Source organism: Callospermophilus lateralis, chromosome 10, assembly GCF_048772815.1.
Source record: "Callospermophilus lateralis isolate mCalLat2 chromosome 10, mCalLat2.hap1, whole genome shotgun sequence".
Lineage (NCBI taxonomy): Eukaryota > Metazoa > Chordata > Mammalia > Rodentia > Sciuridae > Callospermophilus > Callospermophilus lateralis.
In genome coordinates, this window is record NC_135314.1 from 131,013,894 (window position 1) to 131,036,078 (window position 22,185).

Genomic DNA, 22,185 nt, shown 5'->3' on the forward strand with positions numbered 1-22,185 from the left:
GGCAAGGGACTGATAGCCAGCCTTATTGGGACAGGAGGAAGCTCTCACCCCTATCACTACCTAGGGTTAAGAGGACAGGGCCCCGGGGCTGGGGATGTGGCTTAAGTGGTAGCGTGATCGCCTGGCATGCATGCGGCCTGGGTTCAATCCTCAGCACCACATACAAACAAAGATGTTGTGTCTGCCAAAAAAAAATTAAAAAAAAAAAAAAAGAGGACAGGGCCCCATAAATCACAACAAAACACTGGGTCACCATTTGTCAGTCTCAATACTTTACTTCCCAATATCTCTACAGCAATTCCACTAACAGGAACACAGAGCAACCTGCCCTTGACCACTCTGATTTGATGGAGCTAATTCAGAACTAGGGTCTGCCCAGCTTCTGAGCCAAATTAGATGTCCCTGCCCTTAGCTGTTCAGGAAGCACATCCTCATCCTTGTTTCCAAGTTTTCTAGAAACGTAGAACATGGGGAATAACAGAACAATGGGAAATGCTACAAGCACCTGGGTTTCTGGAAAGCACCATTCATCTCCCTCTTAGCAGCATTCCAAGAAGAAATGGTCAGCCAGGCATTCAGTCAGGCTGGGGCCCTAGCCAAGCATCCACATGATGGACACACTATGGCCCAGACCTCTGGACATGCAGGAACCGGGGCCTGAGGAGACAGTGGCAAGAGACTGGTTACTGCCTGCGCTCTAGGGGACAAAAGCACAGAGGGTGGAAATAGTGCACTTGGGGAAATGAGGGGTAGAGCTTACCTCCCACAGAAGTCCCTGCGTATAGCCACAAGATTGAGGCACAGGTCAGGATGACTCTGAAGCCAGTTGCTGACAAGCTCTGGGTGCCTCGGTTCTACTTCCAAAAAGATGCTTCTACATGGAAGGGAAATACATTGGTTCAACTGGGATTTTCAGTTTGGGGTTGTCTGGGCTGAGAGAGGTGGGGGAAGAATGACTTCCAGGGCATGCCCAGCACACATTGGGAATGGAAGAGGCTACTAGGGATAGACCTAGAACACCTGTCCCATCCGTACCCAGAGTCCTTCAGGAATTGGGGTGCCAGGGTCAGGATACGGGTAATGATGTCCATGCCTTCTTCCCCACCATCCAGGGCCACTGGGTCTTCATAACTAGATGGGAAAACAGTGGCAAGTGAAACCCTGGTGGGAGAGTGTGTCTGAAAAATGATAAGGAGATAGGAAGGGCCTCCACAAAAAGGCCCAGTGGCACTTACATTCTGGGCTGAGAGGCAAGTGTGAAGACCCAGAGAAAGTGGAACTCAAAGGGATGGCAGCTTTTACTTCCCTACTCCTGTGGGCAGCAGTCCCAACAAGCAATGCCAGCCATCCTTGCTGAATTCCACTGATAGACAGTCCCCAAGGTGTGTGGGTCTCCCCACCACAGGGCTATTCCTGCTCCTGGTGGGAAGGTCTAGAGCTGTCCTTAACTACCCTTGAGAGCCTAGAAAGGAGGAGTGAGCAACTCAACCCCTATTGTCATTGACCCACCTAGGAGGTCCTTGGCTACCCCTGGTTCTCAGCTCATGCAAAAATAGGATGGCTTGGTACAAAGCCTGAAGGAGGGTTTTAGACCCAGCCTTCCCACTAAGCCCACAGAGGCCCTTAGACAAGGCATCTTCCCTCTCTGGGCCTCTTTCTTCTGTAAAATGACACAGACATCTACTGAGAACCTTCTATGAGCCCTCACTGTGTCCAGTGCTTTAGAATTGTTACTGAGTCCTCCCCATGGCCCTGTAAACCATAGTCACTACCCCTGCATAAGTAGGAAACTGAGGCTAAGGAAAGTTAAAGGGCACCCAGGAGTCAAGTGGGAAGGTGGAAGTTGAAGCAAGGTGAGCCTGTGGGCTGTAAACGTACCTCTCAAAACCACTGCTCCTTTCAGCTCTCACCTTACCCCTATGGATGGTGTGGTCATCCGGGGAGGACCAATTCTACTAGGCTTTCTCAGCGCTTGCCTGAGAAAGTGGTAGCGTGATCGCCTGGCATGCATGTGGCCAGGGTTCGATCCTCAGCACCACATACAAACATTCCACCCACTCCCCAGCACCTTCGGATCTCTGGGGCCAGCTGCTCCATGTCGTGGTGGAAGACATAGGGAGGGTTGCTGACGATCAGGTCCATGGGGCCCCAGGGCAAAAGGTGTGTCCAGCTCCCCACTATGGTCAAAGAAGGAAACATACAACATGAACTTTCCACTGACAGATAAAGATATTAACTCTACCTGCCACCATGTGCCTCTTTCCAAGCCATATTTTCCTCTAGACCTGATAAGCTAGATTTGCTGATTTGGGTCCAGAGTCCTTAAAGAGCAGCCCAGTCAGGAATGGACATGCTGACATAAAGCTTTTCACTCAAGATGTCCTACCTCTTTTTCCTTCCTGCCAAAACCTTATTAAACAAGATTCAAGTGCCACCTCTCTGACTGCCTAGACAGAGCAAAAGCCTCTGTCTTCTGCAGCCCTACTGGTCTTGCCACACTGCCTTACAGCCAATATGGTCTGAAAGTACCTAGAGAGTCAGCAACTTCTCATGGCTCTGTTTCTTTGACCCAACCTTTTTTTTTTTTTTTTTTTTTTTTTAAAGAGAGAGTGGGAGAGAGAGAGAGTGGGGGAGGGAGAAAGAGAGAGAGAGAGAATTTTTTAATATTTATTTTTTAGTTCTCGGCGGACACAACATCTTTGTTTGTATGTGGTGCTGAGGATTGAACCCGGGCCGCGCGCATGCTAGTCGAGCGCGCTACTGCTTGAGCCACATCCCCAGCCCCTTGACCCAACCTTTGACAGTTACTATACCAAGTGTATGACGCTCCACATGAGGCTCAGAGACTCCATGGTAATGCAATGGAGCCAGAATTGGAATTGGAAACCCGAGGACACTATGTAAAAGCTGAGGCTGTGCTATACAGTGCTGGGCCACTTCTTCCCAGGCCAGAGGTGGGGAGGGCATTTACATATTTTGGCCCTAAAGTCTTTTGTTTGATCTTACTTATTGCTTGTCAACAAGTAAGCCCTAGTTCAAATCATTAGTTATGGGGGAGGAAGAAGGTCCTCTCATGGGTCAGGTCAGTTACTGAGAAAACAGCAACTTGGATATCCTCACCAAGGACTGGTCTGTAATGGCCAGGGTATATGTGACTGTTGGGTAACCCTCCCCCAACAGAGTGCCTCATCCACCCAGAATCCCCTGTATTCAGGATCCCTACTCCAAGGAAGATGGGTGGGAGAGAGTACCTGAGGTCACATCAAAGGGGATGATCTGAATCCTGTCCTGCAACCGAAGCCTGAAGAGATGGGAAGGTGGGGTGAGTACAGGTGGCAGATCCCAACCCTTGGCTACAAGGATCAGAAGGGATAGTGAACCTTTCATGAACCAGCAAATATTCAGTGTTCAGCATCCATTCACACCCTGTGGGACCCATGCCAGGCCACCCGTATTGCATCTCCTTCCTTGGGAGCAGACATCAGACTTCAGTGGGTTTGATATTTGAATAAGAGTCAAGTTCATGCCCCAAAATCCAACTCCCCTATGCTGACCCTCTGGCTGTCCCAGCCTATTTACCTCTGAGCATTCTCATAGGTCAGATCGATGGCAGCTTCCTCTTTATCCACAGCAATGACTTGGCTCTGCCCCAAGAACAAATGATGGGAGACAGAGTGTTAGGAGATGCCAGGTCCAATCACCAGCATCCCTCACCAGAAGAGAAGGGAAATACTTAACAGCTTTTTCCTCTCTGGCCAGGATCTACCCAAACAGATGGGGATGAGAGTTAGAGGCTGTGACCATGCTGGGCTGGAAACAATCCTATCCTTTCCCTCTCGTGCTTCTAGCAAAGAGATGTGCGAAGGACCAAAGGGAGGGACAGTGTATATCACTCCCAGTCTGACCAGAGTAAGGCAAGGGATGTAGAGAGGGCTTACCTGAGGGAGTTGGCTCAGTAGGCTGAGGGAGATGGCTCCTGATCCACAGCCAACCTCCAGAATGAGGGGACCACCTTGGGCTTCTACCACATTGGGCCTCTGAGCCACCTCCTCCAGTACCCATTCAACAAGTTCCTGTGAGGCAGAGGGGCCTGGATCAGCGTTGGTGCCAACCTGCCAACTTGGCAAAGACACCCAAGCAGTTAGTGCCCGTGTGAATATAGAAAAAGGACTGAGCAAAGTCAGATTGAACTTTATGTCAGCTGGGGGCATGGGTAGGTCACCCGGCATCTTCATGTCTCAGGTCAGTTACTGAGACAATAGCAACTTGGCTATCCTCAGCAAGGACTGGTCTGTAATGGCCAGGGTGTATGTGACTGTTGGGTAACCCTCCTCCATCTATAAAATTCAGCACAGTAGAGGATAACCCTCTTCATGGGACTGTGGTAAGGATTAAACCAAGTCATGTTCATGAAACATTGATCCTGCACACACAGGAAGTGCACAATAAACCTCAGCGAAGCACTCTCCAGACATCCTCCCATTTTGTGATCACAGAAATGCAAAGATCCATGCCTGATGCCTCCTGGCCACTCCCTCTGTGCCTGGCCCTGCTCCCAAAGCTTTCCCTGTATTAATCTGTTAGATCCTCACAACTGGCCCACAAGGAAACTGAAGCCCAAGGATCAAGGCTTCTCCTGGAGCATGGCCTGTGGCTCATAGCAATCAAGATCAAGAGGCAGGGGATGCATCTCGGTGGTAGAGCATTTGCCTAACATGCAAAATGCTCTGGGTTCAAGTACAAGCAAGCAAGTAAAAAAGAAAGGGAAAGAAAGAGAATCAGGGGCTGGGGTGTCCCCAGCTTCTGGGAGGCCCCTAGGGAGGCTCTACACCAAAGATCAAAAGGAAATTCCCTCTGTAGAGTAAGGACATATCTGAAGGGAGTTGTGGTATACAAAGAGCGTGGGATAAAGGGTATGTGTGTGGGAGGAGGTGACTGACTTTACTGTACCTACCTTAGCAGTAGGAGGACACTTTAAGATATATTCACTTAGGAAAAAAGAAGGTTTCAAGTCTCAACTCACCATCTGCTGCCTGAAGAGACAGTGTATGCAAGCTGACATAGGATGGGGCAAGGTGTAGACAGCTGTTGCTATCCTATGGCTGAAACATTTCCAATCAACAGTAGGGGTCCTGCATAGCCAGGCATAGAGCAAAGAAAGGACAGTGTAGCTCCTACTCAAAGGTACCCCTTTAAATGTGGGCAGAAGAGCCCCACAAGAGACTTAAGATTCCTGGGATTTCAGCTCCTGGGCAAGACTGGCTCAGGAAACTGGAGGAAAGAGAGAAGGGACAAGCATGTAGGTCCTTCTCTTATCAGAAGAGAAGCCCAACTTCTCCAGAAAGCTTTCTCAGCTCCTAGCCAGGTTCTTTCCACCCTAACTTTCCCCATCCTCGTCTAGGATCAAGGATGGGGTTTGTCTTCCACCAGACTCCATGATGGGAAGACCTGGAGTCTGATCCATACTGGCAGGGCTTGGCCTGCAGTGGTGTCCCCTGGCTGCTTTCCAAGTGCTAGACAAGCTTTCCTTGGCCTGGGGAAGCCACCCTCCAAGTCTTTTACCCCCAGGTCCTCCTAAACCCCCAATGTGATCATTTAGGTCCAAAGGAACAAAAAGCTCCAGATCACTCATTAGCCTTATAAGTTGGTCATGCTGAGTCCCAAAAAGTATCTCATCCTTCCTGAATGAGATACTTTTTTTTTTTTTGCTACTGAGTTACCTCAGTAGCAAAACTTATCCATTCCAAAAATAACAAGTTTAAAGCAGGCAGAAGTTGGCAGTGGGTCCAGCCATCCCTGTTCTGAGTTCCTTCTGTAATTAAAAAAAAAAAAAAGAAAAAAAAAAAAAAAAGCCATTGCCTACAGCTTAGAGAGCCCAGCTCCAACAGGAAAAGTTTTCCATTCACTGGTCCTATGCTAGGCATGGCTGGGGACCACTGCAGTGCTCTTAGCAAGCTGAGTGCATAGGCTTCAACTGGTACAGAGTGTGCAGTCCAGGGCTGTGGTTGAGAGACTGTGGTGAGGCCACATGCTGAAAGGCTGGCAGGGTGATGGAGATTTGTGAAGGGCCTGAGCCTCTTTTGGTTTGTTGACCACAGACAGCCCACTGTGGCTGATGGATGACCCCTCATCCAGCCACACTGACAGCTATCTTACAAAGACCCACAACCTCAGACACCTATGTGAACGGGGTAGGGTACAAGGCTGACAGACTAGCCACTAGTGGTCTGTTGCTCTCCTTTCCACTCTAGACCATAGGAACCTCATTTTGGTTATAGGGCCATCTGGAGGGGCACAGAGAGAAGCCAAGTGTCCAAGGAACCAGCAGGAAATCTAAAAACTTCTTCTTCCCCAAAGTGTAGACCTTCTTTAGGGGAGACTGAAAGATGAGCTGGTCACAGACCTAGGATATCTCCTCCAGGTGAACGTGGGAAGAATTCAAGAACATGGTGAGATAGAAGGATAGACATACGGAAGGAGGCAAGAAGCAGACTCTTGTTGGCTCTGCCTGGGACCACTGCATTCACATGCGTAGGTTGGCCTAAGAATTTGACAGGACCTGAGGACCCTCCTTTAGGATCATATCTCTAGTGGGAGAGCCCCAGGAAGGAGGCATTGCCCCCCAAAACCAATCATAGAAAAAGCACTGAGCCTCCCACACCCCATACTGCCTCACCACATCAGACAAGGCCAGATGGCTTACACCCCAGCCTTGGGTTTCCTACTGTACATACTGCCACATGGGAAACTCAGCTACCTTATCGCCCCCAGGGAAAATCCAACTCATTAGGCCACAAGGCACTTGCAATCTTGCTTTTCAGACTTCATCACCCATCATCAGAAACCACCCTTCAATGGATGGAAAGAATACAGACACCATGATCCCTCCCTTGCACCCATTTTCCCCATGCCCTGCCACAGGCCACGTCCTCTTGAGTTCTTGGTAAGGCACCCCGCCCCAGTGTGGCTTCACATAGGGCAAACCTGGTGAATTCTCAGAAATGTCTTCAACAAGACGAGGACCTGGCCTTCCAACCACAGCATCTCCCTTCTTCCTCACCTCTTGTAGTAAAGCTGTGCTCCCGGTCTACACTCAACCAAGAAAGGGGGACCAAATGGAAGCTAAAAGTTCATACTCCCTCTTGCTACTTCATCATCCCAATACCTGCCTAGTTCTTTGATGCTTTCTTCTTCCCTAACCATGAACTTGGTGGGGCTAGGGGGAGGCTGGACCCCTGCTACCCATATAGAGTCCTCAGGTCTCACCCTTGGGCACCCACCTCTGCAAATCCCAGAACACATAGCTGGTGTCAGGTCAATTCTGAGGGGACTCAAAGGTTACCATGATAGATACACTCCCATTCTCTGACCCTTGGCAGCTTCAGGGGATGGCAAGTAACCTCCTAGCCAGAAGCTAAATGTTTGGGGAAGCCAAAACCTGCAGGTGATAGGCTACATCCTGCTCCAGGTCTCTGCAACCCACCTTGGGTCATGCCAATCCTAGATGGAATACACCTATGTAAAGGGTCAAGAAGTCTTAGAACTATGCCCATACCCCTCTCCTTTAAAAGCCATGTGACTCCATCAAGGCCTCAGATTTCCTACTGCCTCTGCCCTGACACTGGGAAGTAAGGCAAGGATCCTATCTCCAAACCATATGATGTGGAGGTGAGGGATAAAGCTTTCTTTGACTGAGAGACAGAGGCTTCGGGAGTGGGGAGGCGGGAGGGTTTCCTCTGGGACTCTATCTAGGGCAAGTGAAAGGATCCTGACCTTTCCCAGGAATGTTTATGCCTAGATACTTTTATAGAAACAACCCTTATAAGAATTTGGTATCCTCTGGCTTGCCCACCAGGCCCCACCCAGGCCTGCTCCACCCTATGTCTACTCTCTCAGACTACCTGCTCTGCCATCCACAAAGTAACAGAGATGTCCACGAAGGATCACAGAAACCATCTCTCCCAGGATCAGAGTACCTTACCAAGGGACAGCTTGTCTGTAGCACATATTCCCAGTTTGAGTAATTTGAAGAATGGATATAGGTGATTACCTGTCAAGACAGTGGACCCAAGAGGTCCTCCAAGCCACAGATCCACTGGTCAGAAGGCCCAATCTTCTCATTATCTGGGCCCAGAGGGGGCAGAGACCTTCCTATGAGCATCCAGCTAGAACCCTCTCTACCTCCCCCATGCCACCTAGGAAACTGCTAGAGGGCATTTGATTCCCATGGGTTAGGTGGTCCATGGGCCCATAGGATAGCTCCTACAGAAACAGGCAAGCACTTGAACAGCACTACTTGGAGCACTCTGGGATGCAGCCAGCTCTGGGACCTGGGGTGATGGCTTGGAATGTGAAGAGTCAAGGGGATCAACAAGGAGTCCTCTATCTTCTTGGTTTGGCCAACACAGCCAGCAAGGAGACCCATGTCTAGAAGAGCACTGCCCCTGAGAATGGCTGTCATGGGACACCAGCACCCCCTGGAGGACATCTTGGGCAAGACAAATACTATGAATCCTAGTCATCCCTATTCTATCCTGTCCTGGAAGGACACTCACTCACCTCTGTTTCTGGCCGAGGAATGAACACTGGGGGCACCATCTTCAGACTAAGCCCCCGAAAGTCCCACTCCCCAAGGATGTACTGCACAGGTACCCTACAGAGGGGGAAATTAGGTGGTCAGCACCAGAGCCAAGACAAATAGGACCATGCTTGTGTTGAAGAATAAATATCACTTATAGTCAAAGCTGTCAGGCAGAGCCATAACCCAGTACCCTGGGATACCTAGCCTAGACCTGTCCTCTCTTCCTTCTTCCTATTTACTACATGGCTCCCTCTTGCTACTTCATCATCCCAATACCTGCCTAGTTCTTTGATGCTTTCTTCTTCCCTAACCATGAACTTGGTGGGGCTAGGGGGAGGCTGGACCCCTGCTACCCATATAGAGTCCTCAGGTCTCACCCTTGGGCACCCACCTCTGCAATCGGCGGCTACACAGAACCTGGATACACTGCAGTTGCTGAGGAGTCAGGGGCTGTGTCCGAAGTACTGGCTTCAGGCTCTGAAACTGTACTAACAGAGAGTGTGAGTAACTGGCTTTCCTGATCTAGGGGCCCAAATCCAGGTTATGTGGACAATGCCTGTGTATCCAGTGCTGGTCACCTTAGTCACCCCCAAATTACTAGTGCCAAGTGCATGTTTTAACAGTTTGTTGGATAAATGAATAAGTATCTGCCTAAGAAATTTATTCAGAAAAATCCCATCAGGAACTTGGGTTGTAGCTCAGTGGTAGAGAGCTTGCCCAGTACATGTGAGGCACTGGGTTTGATCCTCAGCACCATATAAACATAAATGAATGAATGAATAAATAAAATATAGGTACTGTATTCATCTACAATGAAAGAAAATTGAAAAGAAAAATCCCATCAGCTTTAGCTAAATGTTCATGGTAAAGAAAAAAGCCCAATGTCTTTTCCATAGAGCCCTCCTTCATCCCTCTTCCTGCCCTCCTGACAATACTGTACTTAACTGTTTTGGCTCCAAGGACATGGGCCACGATGTACTCACTGGATTCTCTGGCTTCTGGAATGCCTCTCTTCTCAAAGACCCTTGTCCAGTGGCTGACCAACCCTGTGGGACTCAACAGCCCAGCCAGAGGTGGGTGGGACTTCCAGGAGCTGAAGGCCAAGCCCCGGATGCCTCCACTCCTTCCCCCAGGGCCAGAAAGGAGGGCCCATAGCATTCGGGCCCAAAGCTTCATGGCTTGGGGAAAAGCTGCCTGGAGTGCTCCCAGTTTCCAAGTCTTCTTTGAAATGTCAGGTGAGGTAGGTGCTAGGAGAGGGAAGTAGAGAAGTCATTGGCTTTGGCTCCCCAAAATGGTTCTGGTCCTCAGATGTGGGTATCATCTTAGGGGGAAAAGACAGGAGAATCAAAAGTTGCCTGAAAAAGGGCATGCTCTTACTCTGCCTTAACTCCATTTTGACTCTTACCTACCTATTAGACTCTTCTTGTCTTAGACAGTTGTTCTCTTCACATTTTCAGGTGAAGTGGGCTGACCCAGTAGCTGTCCCTGCTAATAAATAGGCTAGTGGTGGGTCACAACATGGGTTTGGAGGTAGGACAGATCTGTGTCTTCTCCTAGCATGTGTGACCTTGAGCAAGTTATTATTTCTGATTTTCAGTTTCCTCATCCATAAAGTGGGAGAAATAACCCCACAGTGAGAAGTGCACTCGTCCATGAATGTCAAGAACCTGCACCAGCTTATCACACAGCAAGGGTTCCATGTTACAAACTTTAACTAATGTTATAAGTGGGAGACTGTCTGGTTTAGGAGATTTGCTTGTGACATTTGGCACTTCCGGTCATTGAGCCGAAAGTTTCCCTCTCATTTAACCCATAATCCCAGATGTTAGCATAAATGGCCAGCTAAAAAAATTGAAAATTTTATATTTAAATGTTCACAAACAAGTTTAACTGAGGGCTTAAATCAGCGGTCCCTTTACTTTCAGACAGAATAAGGTCCAAACTTGCTTTTACCGAGCACCTTCTAATTGCTACATCTTCAAAGCAGGCTCCAGGAAGGGAAGCAACCTTCCCAACGTCACCCAGCTAGGAACTGTCCCGAGCAGGACATGAATCCGGGTCTGCCGCACTAGAGGCAACTCTCCACCTATGCGCTGCCCCTGGAGTAACCAAAGATTTAAGTATGGGGCATAGCCTGCTTCCCAGCTCCGCATGGGCATTATCCATGACCCCGAAAAGGCCGCCTCTCTACAAGTCTGCTTCTCCATCTGCACTAAGTCGGGTGGAGCTGGTCAGGTCTCAAGGGTGTTGCAATCCAGGCGCACACACCATGGTCCCCACCTATAGTGCACACCTGCCAGAGGGGCTGTTCCACCCACCGGCCTGGGAAAAACCACTCGGTATCGGTTTCCGGACGTGCGTAGCCTTCAGTGTGTTCCTTCGGATGCCCAGTTTCCGGGTCGGCGCAGGCAAAAAAAGGCTCGGGCAGACTTTGTCACTCAGCTCCAGCGTTCCTAACGTCTCTGAGTTCCTCCGGATACTGTGAACTCCACGCCCAAGGCTCCATGGGCGGGAAAGTCCGGGGACGTGTGTGGGGTGCACCCTAGCGGCCCAGACTGGCAGGGGTTCCTTAAGGTCACGGCAAGGATGTGGATCCAGCCTACCGTGAAAGACTGGAGCAGGCGTTTACGGACCTGGCTGGCGAGGAGCAAGCCGGGAGCGGGTCGTGTCACCAACTAACTTAGGTTCCAGCGCAGACCCGAAGTCAAGGGGCGTGGTCTCACATACTCTGTGGGCGGAGACAATGTGTGGTTCACTGTGTATTCAGTGTGGAATAGTGGGTTCCAGTATTCCCAACGGATCCCAGTTTTGGGGAGCGGAACCCAGTATTCCGGACCTGGCTGAGGGTGATGACCCAGGGCGAGATTCAGTAGTGACCGGACCCCAGGGCCACTCCTGATCTTCTCTCTCGCTAGTAGGATTTGGAGCAGGGAGCTGAAAAAGCAAAACTCCAGAGAACTGGGTTCGAATTCTAATTAGCAACTCGTCACGAAGCTTGGTGCAGACGCCTAGACCTCTCTGGATCTCAGTTGCTCTTTCTATAAAATTCATGGCAGTGTCTCACCTCCTACCAGAATATACTAATTAGGTCACTATTAACACTCTACTATTAAACACGTGGCTCCCCGAGGAGCCACAGGCACCTGCATTTGTACCTAGCTACCCCGTGATCCCCATAAACTCCTTTAAATATATATATATATATATATATATATATATATATATATATATGTGTGTGTGTGTGTGTGTGTGTGTGTGTTATTGATATAGACCTTTTTTATTATTTATTTATTTATATGTGGTGCTGAGGATCGAACTCAGTGCCTCACACATGCTGGCAAGCGCTCTGCCACTGAGCCACAGCCCCAGCCCCTCCATAAACTTCTTTGAAAGCCATTGCACTAGAGGATATTTAAGGGCTTCTTGCAGTGATCATGCTGTGGATTTCAGGTATTGTGAGATATAGGTAGACTTGCCTGCGTTGGGGTACCCAATAAATACCACCCAGATAAAAATTCCACCCGCCGGTGGTTGGAGTCATTTAACCAGAGTCCTCACTCTAGAGCCCCGGTCTGAGTAGGAAGCCGAGACACAGGAAGGGAAGCAGCTTGCTCAAGATCACCCGGCAAAGGGTCCTGTTAGAGTTAACTCAAGCCCAAAGAACTCCAACTCCAGTGCTCTCTCTAAGCCTCCTCCGCATGACTGCGTTTTGGGGCCCGAGTGTGTCCCGGTGAAGTTGGAGCTGCCCAGGAGCCCGAGTTGTGGCCCAGGAAAGGCCTGGTCACCCTTGGTCCCCTGCCGGATGTCGGTGTAGGCCACCAGAGTGAGGGGTGGTCTCAGAGAATTGCTACCTGGCTCCGGGCTCCCGGCTCCCGCTTTAGGGAGGAGTCATATCTGAGAGACAGGCGAGCAGGCCAATGCTGGGCGGGCTCTAGGCCTGGCAGCCAATCAGAGTCCGGGGGCGCGGAGAGGGCCGGAAGGCTAGGCACAGAAGCTTCGCTGATCCCCTGAGGCTGCTTGGCCTGGCCCCACCCCCGCCCTGGGTCCCGGCCCTGCCCACCCCAGCCTAGACTGACAGAGCTGGTGCTTGCCGCTGCCCACCGTGCAAGGTAGCCGGCCTGGTCCGCAGCTCTGAGCGTGCAGGGAGCGCCGACCTCGGGTCGAACTGTCGCCCCCACGCAGGGCCTAGATGTTCCCCTCGCCCGGTCTCCCGCCCGCCGCCGCCACCCCTATCCTCTCTGACTGAGCTCGGCGCCCTGGAGAGGATTAAGTAAGTGCTGAGGTCTCTCATTCTGTGCAAGAATGGAAAAATCACTGGGTTGCGGAGGCGGGCATGGGAATTGAGGCAAGGAGAACTGAGGGACCTAGTGGAGAATGGCATGAGGGTTCTCAGAGGTCAGGCGCAGACCCCTTTCACTCCGTTTCTTCTCCTTCCCCTTTGGACCCCAAGGCAGGCCCAGAAAGTGGTCAGCAGGGCATCTTCTCTCCTCTGGATGGGAGGAGAGCCCCAGAGCAAGTTAAGGGTCTAGCCCAAGGTCATGCCTAGGGTCAGTGGCAGAGCTAAGAATAGATTTCTTACCTAGCATAACTGGAGAGAGAGGGCAGAGAGAGATGAATCTACCCCACTCATGTCCCTCTGCCAGCCTTGTCCTTTCCTAAGGGTCCAGCACGGATGTGGGTACACACACTCTCACACATGCACGCACACACACAAATGTACCCATAAGCACAACAGGAATGCAGTCATGAGCTAGGAATCCCTCCTCTAGGTCTGCAGAGTGGCTGGGACCCCTTCCCACACTGTCTTTCTGGGCTGGGAAAATCTCTGCTCCCAGAGGAGGAGGGAGGGCACAAGGGAGATGCTTCAAAGTGGGAGCTCCATCCCTACTTCTGAAGATAATCTCCCCTTGCCTTCCTCCTTTGTTCCCACCAGCACCCAGTTCTCCTATGAGGGATGGGTGGGCATCCAAGGACCCTAAAGCCTGCAGAAAAGTCATGCCTCTATTTCCCATCTCCTGGTCTCCCCACATTTGCCCCCACCCCCACTTCAGGCACACAGCCTGGACCACACGGCTCACTGAATCCAGTAGCTTCTGTGCCTCCCTGCCTCCTGACTGGGTTAGAACAAAAGAAAAGGTGGAATCTCTACTGGGTGCTCACTGTAAACATGGCTTGTGCTGAACTAAGTCTTTTCCAGGGACTTGTTCATTCTGGCATTTCAGTAACCCTGCAATACTGTAGGGATATTAGGCTTAGGAAAACTGAGGCACAGAGGTAGAGTGACTTGTTTGGGGTTATCCAATAAATGGCTGAGCCTAGACAGGATTCAAGGACAGGCCTATATGACTCCTAGGTAAGTTTTTTCCTCCAGGGAAGAAAAAAGCTACAGAGAGATATGAGGGGCAGGGAGTGAAGAGGTGGAGGTGGGAGGAATGAGGGGCTATGGATGTTATTGCATAGGGGAGGGACCTTTTCTTTCAAATGTCCCTGATATCTTTCCTATCTCCCAGGCATGATTGCTATGATCATTGTACCCACAGACTTCATTTTCATGTTTCTAAATCTACATGGGAACCATAGGTATATAAAGCATGTGTCTTTATGTCCCTGAACTGCCCTCAAATCTTTATTTTCCCAGTGTCTTCAGAACCTAGAGGCACTTCATCTCACTGCCACACCCCTGTCCTTAGCCTCATGTGTTTATTCTTCCTTTCCAGCACCCACGGAAGAAGGGGGCTTCCTTTATCAAGGAGGTGGCTATTCAGGTGGCCACCACGGGTGTTGGGAGCCATAGGCTGGGGTACTACTGATGTCAGAAGTGAATGGGCAGGTTGACTGACCACAGGCAGTCTCTCAACATCAGCATGAACTCCAGGATCCTGTCTGCTCGGGGCTGGCTCAATAGCCACCCACCTACCACTGAACCTGACCTAGAGCCTGCCACAGATGGGCCCACTTCTGAGACCACCACCCTCAGCCCAGAAGCCACAAGCTTCAATGACACCAGAATCCCTGATGTGGCTGATGGCACGGCTGGCGTGGGTACCATGCTTCTGTCCTTTGGGATCATCACGGTGATTGGCTTGACTGTGGCCATGGTGAGAGCTGGGGCAGGCTGGGGCTGGCCCAGAAGGCCCTCCATTGGGGGAAGGCAGTCAGTATTTAGAATAGAAAATCTAATCAGAAGTCAATTTTCCATTAATGTGGGGCTGGGGTTGTGGCTCAGTGGTAGAGCACTTTGTGTGAGGCACTGGGTTCAATTCTCAGTACCACATATAAATAAATAAAATAATGGTCCATTGACTAAAGTTAAAAAAAATTTTTTTAAATTCCATTAATGATAATGCAATCCTTATTTCCCCCTCCCCATAAGATTTGTCCACTGGGGCTAGAGACCAAGAGATAATTTTTCTGATTGGAAGACCCAGAAAACATGAGATACTCCATGAAGGTCACACAGGATTTGGGGAGGGAGAGGTTCCATATGGAGGGCCCTAAAAGTCAGAATTTGGAGGCAAGGAGGTTCTGTGAGCAGGAAGCTGGGCAATGGGGCAAATTGTTATATGGGTTTCAGCGGGGTAGAGACCAGAAGGTGGCTGGGATTGTGAGCTGTAAAGTTGGGGGGAATGCTCTGGGCTTGTCACATTATTGGTAGTATGTTTATTCATTCATTCACTTGGCAATTATTTACTGGATAATTGCCCTGGACCAGACCTTTGGGACCTAATAGAGTCTGGGGAGACAAGGTTCTGCCCTGTGGTTCTTATGAGAAATTAATTTAAAACCAAGAGTTTTAGCTTGGCATGGTAGTGCATGTCGGTAATTCCAGCAACTTTGAAAGCTGAGTCTGGAAGAATATAAGTTCAAGACCAATCCCAGCAACTTAACAAGATCCTCAGCAATTTAGTAAGACTCTGTCTCAAAATAAAAATAAAAACGGCTGGGAGTATTTAGTGGTAAAATACCCTTGGGTTCAATCCCCAGTCAAAAACCAAACAAGCAAACCCAAGGGTTTTCACCTAAGCTGGGTGGTCAGGGACATCTGTGGAAGCAACATTAGTGCTGAGACTCAAGGTAGGAACCTGGCTTATGTCATGAGAAGGGGCAGAGTTGAGTAGCTATCAGAATGGGGGTAATCTGCAAGAGGGCTATAAATGACCCCCAAAAGTGATACACAGACCCTCAGAATGTCACTAAGGTAACACTGGCAATTATTCAAGGCAAGACCATGGAAGTAGAGATCACCAGAGATCCCCCAAAGGGCCTGGCAATGGTGGTACTCTGCCCATTGCTCCTTCCAGGCTCTGATGGCTGGCCTTAGGTTCAGGAGCTTGTTGCTCTAACAAACAAGGGTAGGATGGTCTGTCCATGGCCTGGCAGGAGCTGCTGTTAAACCAGGGTCACCATATGGGCCCTGCAGGCTCCGGACTGCTGCCAGGGAACAATGATGGCCAGTAAGCATGGCCAGGATGCAGCTCATAAACAGCAAGGCCAGGGCTGAGAGGTCTCCTGGGGTGAGAGTGAGGCAGAATGCCAGTGTTTCCCCTTGGCACCCACATGATGGTTTTGCAGACCTAAGCACCCTAACCTCAGGGGCAAAATGGCCTAGAATCTGCTCTTATTACTCTTGGCAAATATTTTGTTCTAGGAACTTGCTGGTCTGAGGCCTAGGGTGAATGGTCTTCCTGCAAAGGTGGGGAGGAAGGAAGCTTGCTGGTCTGAGGCCTAGGGTGGATGGTCTTCCTGCCAAAGGTGGGGAGGTAGGAAGCTTGTGGGACAAAAGCTGTGGAAGGCAGAAAACAGTTCCTGGACACAGGGCACAAGAGGGCTAGAGGTTTCCCTGAGTGCTGCTTGCTTTCCCCTCATGCCAGCACTGAACTGGGCCATGGGTACAACAAGGAGCAAGTCAGTGTCAGGCTTGTGCTTCACACAGAAATGTGAAAAAGTGCCTGGTGTGGGCAACACTTCGGAAATGCTTCCCAAAGGAAGCAGCTGGCCAGTGAGAGGTGGGAACATTTGGAAGTGGAGGTGGGAAGGCAGTGGATGTCACAAGTTGTGGGCAAAGAGACCAACAGGGTAAAGATGTGGAGATTGAATGGAAGCTGGCCAATCCTGTGGATCCTTCTAAATCAAAGGTCACAGGTGAGGGAGAAGTATTGGAGTAAGGACCTTGAGGCAAGGGGGCATTGAGTTCTGCAGCTGGAGCCACTTCCTCAGGGTGGGCCTCAGAGATCCTATTGCATCTTCCCACAGGAGATCAAGGGGCACCCAACCCGGTATGAACCTATGGAAGAGATTGGGGATTAAGGAACACTCTAGTTTCTTTCTACGCCTTTGGAGTCCTATAGGAGGAGCTTTGGGTCAGTCTGGGAAACAAATCAGATTCAATTTGTGAATGGGCTACAAAGAATATGGGAGCCACAGAGGATTTGGGACAGACTCTAGGGATGTGGCTCTCCTAAAGATAGAAGCAGTCGTGAAACTGCCAGTTTGGGGAAGAGCAGGTGGCAGGGGTCCCCAGAATCCCTGCCCAGGGTGGTTTCCCAAGTCTCACCCCTTTGTCTCTCTCTTCAGTGCTTGGTACAGGGTTTCCTGCTCCAGCATGGAATGTTCTAAGTGTTTTCTGACTACCTAACACTTCACCTTCATGTCTGCACATAGGGGACAGAACCTGGAACTTTCTTATGTTCCTTCAGTGACAGAGTTCTGAAGGGTTAGCCTGGGCTGACATCCAGAGCTCAGCCCTCTTCTCTGACCCCTGTCCACTGAGAGACGTGAGTCTCCCATGGAACCCAGTCCAGAACCTTACCTAGGACCACACTTTTCTACACTCTGGCCATTGCCTATCCCCTGTTCTTTTTGCCTATATGTGGTTCTGGATCCAGTATGGGGAATGTGTTGGAGTCTTCCCCTCCCTCCTTGTCCCTGAGGTGTCATAAGCAGACACTGAATGGCTGGGGCTGCAGTCAATATTGATAGACCTGGACCCTATCACCAGTGTGACTGTAGTTTTCCCAGGCTGGGTTTCAAAGGGCAGGCCTAGTCTCCACCTGTCAGCATCAAAAAAACATTAAAGGGAGGCATGATCCAGACACCATGGCACACTCCTGTAATCCCAGCATCTCAGGAGGCTGAGGCAAGAGGATTGCAAGTTCAAAGCCAGCCTCAGCAATGGAGAGGTGCTAAGCAACTCAATGAGACCCTGTCTCTAAATAAAATACCCTGTCTCTAAAAAAAAAAAAAAAAATAGGGCTTGGGATGTGGCTCAGTGGTTGAGTGTCCCTGAGTTCAATCCCTGGTACCAAAAAAAAAAAAAAAAAAAAATTAAAAAAAAAAAGAGGCATGAATGTAGGGTGTCCATGTCACAGGGATGGGGACATTGAGGACATGGGGATCCACACCACCCTTTAGCTTCCACATGTCCTCCATCCTGAGGGCCTTCTGGGTCAGTCAGGGCTTACTTTCCTCACTATCTGACACTGCCCCTTCCCTTACAGGTTTTGTACATCAGGAAGAAGAAGAGGTAATTCCCCAACTGCCACCTAAAGTTCCAGCCTATGGGCAATGCTGGGCTGAGCTCCAGGGGGCATGGGTGGGAAAGGAGAAAGAATACCCCACCACGAGGGCCCCTCTCCATGATCAGAGAGTCAGGGCCTCTTCTCAGAGGGGTTGAGGGCCTCCATCAAGATCTCACATACAGGGCAGGAAAATAAAAATTCTATAGTCATATATAACCCTGGAATAGAGGGTGGGAGACAAGAGAGAGAAAGAGGGGATTATCTCTATCCAACTGCCTGGCTACTCTTGCCCTGCTTCCCTGGCCTACAAGGGAAATCTTTGGCCCCTAAACATGGTTGTGTGCTGTGGCTCAGCTGGCCAAGAGGCAGAGCCTAAAGGGCTGGCAGGAGGGGAAGGGCCTGCCCAGCCTCCAGCACCCCTGCCCCAACCCCCAGGCTGGAGAAGCTGCGCCACCAACTCATGCCCATGTACAACTTCGATCCCACGGAGGAGCAAGATGAACTGGAGCAGGAGCTGTTGGAACATGGACGGGATGCGGCCTCCGTGCAGGCCGCCGCCTCCCTGCAGGCCATGCAGGGCAAGGTGGGCACTGACACCCAGCCTGCAGCTTCCATGCCTTCTCTACCCCACCCTCCATCCTTTACATGCTGCTTGCCAGCACCTGCCAGGTATCAGGCAGCAGCTATTTGATATATGGGTCTAGCCAGGTTTATTCAGAAACTGGTAGAATTTTTCCATGCCATTCACAAACTTACCGCACAAGGCCAAGACAGGGACAGCCCTGGGATCCAGCCTGGCTCTCCCCTAATAGCCTGTTGATCTTGGAAACCCCAGTGGCATCTCTGAGCCTACTTTCCTCATCTGCAAATGAAAAATTCTAATTCTTGTCCTATGCATCTCCACATACTAGCTGGAAAAGTGGGAAAGGACTAATGGCAGGGATTATTGAGGACTGGGAACTTTACTTCCTCTGCTTCCTGAGGATTCATGGTCCTGAGCAGATTATAGATGGAGTCAGACTCTTAGGCTACGCCAGTTTCAAACAGGCTCTTGGATTTTTAGTCACTGACAGACCACAGGTCAATAGAGATTCCAGCCAAACTCATCTTCAATATCCAAAGGGATGGATAACTGTGGTCATCCTATTAGAGCCACTGGGCTGCCTTACCACTTGCTACCATTCCCCAAAATCTCCAAGGGCCAGAGCACCATAAAGGGGCTGGGCCCATCTCTAATCCATCTGTCCTCTTTGCATTTTCCTGGATTTAAGGAAGAGTCCAGGCTGAGTCTGGAGACCACTTGGTTTTACTTCCAGTTCTGTCACCTGAGTCAGGTGAGAAACCCTGGCTCAAAATTTTAAAAAAGGTTAGGGATGTAGCTCAGTGATAGAGCATTCCTGGGTTCAATCACTGGTACTGCAAAAAATATATATATATATCACATAGAATCGTGGTCTACCCAGCCCTGGAGACCACTGACCATTTGATAGTTGTTTCTTGTGCACCTTCCTTGTACCTGACCCTGTTCTGGGAGTGAGAAGGAGTGGGGCAGAGGTGAGATCTCCTCTGCTGGGAGAAGGTGATGCATGCATAATTCATCCTGCACAGGAGTCCACTGTAAGTGCTGCCAAGCTGAAAGGAAAGCTGGGATGGCTATCGGGGGTGGGGAGGAGGCAGTCATCTGAGCCAGGTCGGATTTCTAGGCTGAATTTGCAGGGGAGGACATTCCAGGCAGGAGGCAGAGCACTAGGAAGTGAGGGTGGCAGTGACTGGGCCAGATAGTACATGGCCTTGGTCAAGGTCTCTGATACCCCTGCCTCTCTTTCTGCAGAGTGCCCTCCCCTCCCAGGGCCCACTGCAGAGGCCTAGTCGACTGGTGTTTACCGACGTAGCCAATGCCATCCATGCGTGAGTGGCCCACGACAGGTCTGGACCTCTGAAAGAGACACCTGCCACAGTGCCCACAGAGCTGCCCACTCCCTGATTGTCAAGACCTATTCTCAGGACCTGCCCTGACAAGACAGGAAGGGGCTGGGCCATGCTCCAGCTATTCTGTATACCCACCTGCTGACTCTCCAGCCTTGAAGAGAGGCCCTGGCCAGCCTAGCCATCTGGCCACTGATCTCTCCTGACTTGATGGACCTGGCTCAGAGGGTATCCTTTATGCCAGGAAGGTCAAGAGCCATTGCTGGCTTAATTGTCTGCTGGTCACACCCCTCTCATCAAGGTCTGCTTCTCTAATATGGAAGAAATTGGGGGAGATACTCTGGGAGAGGAAGAGGGAAAGGAGAGGCGGTTCCTCTCTATTGGGGAGAAATCTGTATTTTAAAATTTGGAGCCTCCTCTGGAGTGAAAAGAAGCAACCACCAACTTCACTGGGACAAGGTGGGGCAGTACCTGTTTTAGTCCCTGAAAGGCCCACAGATGAAGTTGAATCTGCCCAGTGGACAAGATGCCAGGAGAAGGGCTGTTCATACCCAGGCTCCATCCATATTACAGAGGGTCTGTGAGGTCTATCCCTGGTAGCCACCTGCTTTTGGGCCCAAGTAATGGTGGAGGCTAAGAGAGAAGTAACTGGGGGTATGGATGTGGAGGGATGCTGACCCCAGATCTGCTGAAAGTCTCCATGCATGTGCATAAGTGGACCTACATGCAGATGTGTGTGGGGCACAATAGAGACCCTCTTTGATGGTTCTACCCTGTAAGTCAACCTCCCCCTATGGTACGTAGTGGAGCACTGGGGTAGGCCACCTACTCTGGCCTTCAGTAATCGGGGACTCAGGGGAAGATGGAAGCAAAGCTGATTTCCACTCTCCACTGCACTTCTTCAATGGGCTCTAAAAGCCATGCTTACCTTCTTCTGGAAATGGCCCCCTGTCTTTATCAGGGATGGTATTCAGGGAGAGGCTCTTGGTCTGAGGTCAGTGGGGATAGGCTATAGGCTAATGGAAGCAGTTCTAACTGCCTGAAAAGGAATGCCCTGTGGGAAACTGGAGCTTCCTCTAGGGTGGAGGAAGGCAACTACTCACACGGGACAGGATAGAGCAGCACCTGTTATAGGCCCTGAGAGACCCAGATATAGAGCTAAAACTGCCTAGTAAGCAAGATGCCAGGAGAAGGGCTGCTCATACCCAGGGTTCATGCACATTACAGAGGGCCCATGGGATCTCTCAGACTCCTCCTAAGAAACCTAGTCCATCCTTTAATTTTCTCTCCTACTCCCATCCATGGGAGGGCCCCTTGGTGTTCATGGAGTAGAAAAGAGGGTCTTTGCGCTTGTCCTCCCCCTTAACTTTGAAAGTCCAGGATGATGCCAGAGACATCTGGGCAAGAGAAAAACCCCAGGGGCTGGGCAGTTTTTCTACACTGGGCACTCATACACACATGAGCATGCACAGAGGCACGTCCCTATGTCCAGCCTTACCATCATCACTGTCCTCTGCTGGTTGGAGGAGACACAGGGGTGGCACATATGGATCTTCCATTGGACAAATGCCACATGTCAGGAAGTGAGGGCCTAGGAGGCCCCGTGGGGAAGGTTCTGGATTTATTCCCTCTTTTAGATTCTATAAATACATTAGCACTTGAACGACTGGAAGGCTGCGGGTAATTTAGGATGCACAAAGCTGTAATTTAACTCACAGCATCTCTATGTGTGAGAGCATTAAAGATGTAATTAAGATGTTTACATGAAGAGCGTGAAGCCTGTGATATTTGGGGTGTGAAACCCCAGGAGAGGACAGGATGGGTGAGGGGCTATGGGCGGCCTGGGGATAGTCACTTGGATCCCAGCTATGAGGTGGCAGTCCAGGTGGTTTCACCTGATTTATCCAAGAAAATGCTCTGGCCCTAAGTCAAGGCTGTTCTGGGGCCTTGTGTCTCAACTATGGGATGGGTTCACAATGCCACTCCCTGGGGTGGAGAGGCTACATGGACAGGAACTTATGGGACCAGGAGAGGAAGGGGACCTGAGGGTGGAGGGGGATGGCACCTTAGAACCTACAGGAATCCTGGCTTAGTGATGGACACAGGACCTCTATCTCTGTAGTGACAAAGGGCACTTCCTTATCTCTTGTGCCCTCCCAG

General features: G+C 50.4%; 2 protein-coding genes across 10 annotated transcripts; one reads left to right on the top strand and one right to left on the bottom strand.

Annotated features, from left to right (window-relative positions):
• Positions 1–255: 255 nt before the first annotated feature.
• On the bottom strand, positions 256–10,979 carry Hemk1 (HemK methyltransferase 1, mitochondrial release factors N(5)-glutamine). Of its 6 annotated transcripts, none has more exons than XM_077110397.1 (12): positions 10,896–10,979; positions 9,991–10,069; positions 9,565–9,902; positions 8,973–9,069; positions 8,560–8,653; positions 3,939–4,073; positions 3,580–3,644; positions 3,252–3,301; positions 2,069–2,177; positions 1,036–1,131; positions 761–874; positions 256–657 (listed from the first exon to the last, which is right to left on the bottom strand). In XM_077110397.1, the coding sequence occupies exons 3-12, from the start codon at positions 9,755–9,757 to the stop codon at positions 621–623; spliced, it is 990 nt and encodes a 329-aa protein (XP_076966512.1). In that variant the 5' UTR covers positions 9,758–9,902; positions 9,991–10,069; positions 10,896–10,979; the 3' UTR covers positions 256–620. The 6 variants fall into 6 exon arrangements, with proteins under 6 accessions (XP_076966512.1, XP_076966510.1, XP_076966511.1 ...); XM_077110395.1 differs by having other exon boundaries at positions 8,973–9,064; positions 9,527–9,902; XM_077110396.1 differs by having other exon boundaries at positions 8,973–9,064; positions 9,527–9,902; positions 9,987–10,069.
• A 1,595-nt stretch (positions 10,980–12,574) lies between these two features.
• Positions 12,575–21,698, top strand: C10H3orf18 (chromosome 10 C3orf18 homolog). 4 transcript variants are annotated; one of them, XM_076867876.2, is made up of 5 exons: positions 12,575–12,851; positions 14,299–14,679; positions 18,079–18,104; positions 18,535–18,682; positions 19,931–21,698. In XM_076867876.2, exons 2-5 carry the CDS (start codon positions 14,404–14,406, stop codon positions 20,009–20,011), a joined length of 531 nt encoding a protein of 176 aa, XP_076723991.1. In that variant the 5' UTR covers positions 12,575–12,851; positions 14,299–14,403; the 3' UTR covers positions 20,012–21,698. The 4 variants fall into 4 exon arrangements, with proteins under 4 accessions (XP_076723991.1, XP_076723993.1, XP_076723994.1 ...); XM_076867878.2 differs by having other exon boundaries at positions 14,299–14,655; XM_076867879.2 differs by having other exon boundaries at positions 14,299–14,619.
• Positions 21,699–22,185: the final 487 nt, after the last annotated feature.

Bases quoted from the DNA above. Each gene is read 5' to 3' on its own strand.
- C10H3orf18 (XM_076867876.2), top strand. From the start codon at position 14,404: ATGGGCAGGTTGACTGACCACAGGCAGTCTCTCAACATCAGCATGAAC. The intron at 18,105-18,534 runs GTAATTCCCCAA...CCCAACCCCCAG, and splicing joins TACATCAGGAAGAAGAAGAG to GCTGGAGAAGCTGCGCCACC. The intron at 18,683-19,930 runs GTGGGCACTGAC...CTCTTTCTGCAG, and splicing joins TGCAGGCCATGCAGGGCAAG to AGTGCCCTCCCCTCCCAGGG.
- Hemk1 (XM_077110395.1), bottom strand. From the start codon at position 9,757: ATGAAGCTTTGGGCCCGAATGCTATGGGCCCTCCTTTCTGGCCCTGGG. The intron at 9,065-9,526 runs GTTAAGTACAGT...CTGTTAGTACAG, and splicing joins ATGTCCTTGGAGCCAAAACA to TTTCAGAGCCTGAAGCCAGT. The intron at 1,132-2,068 runs GTGCTGGGGAGT...TTTCCCATCTAG, and splicing joins CTGGCCCCAGAGATCCGAAG to TTATGAAGACCCAGTGGCCC.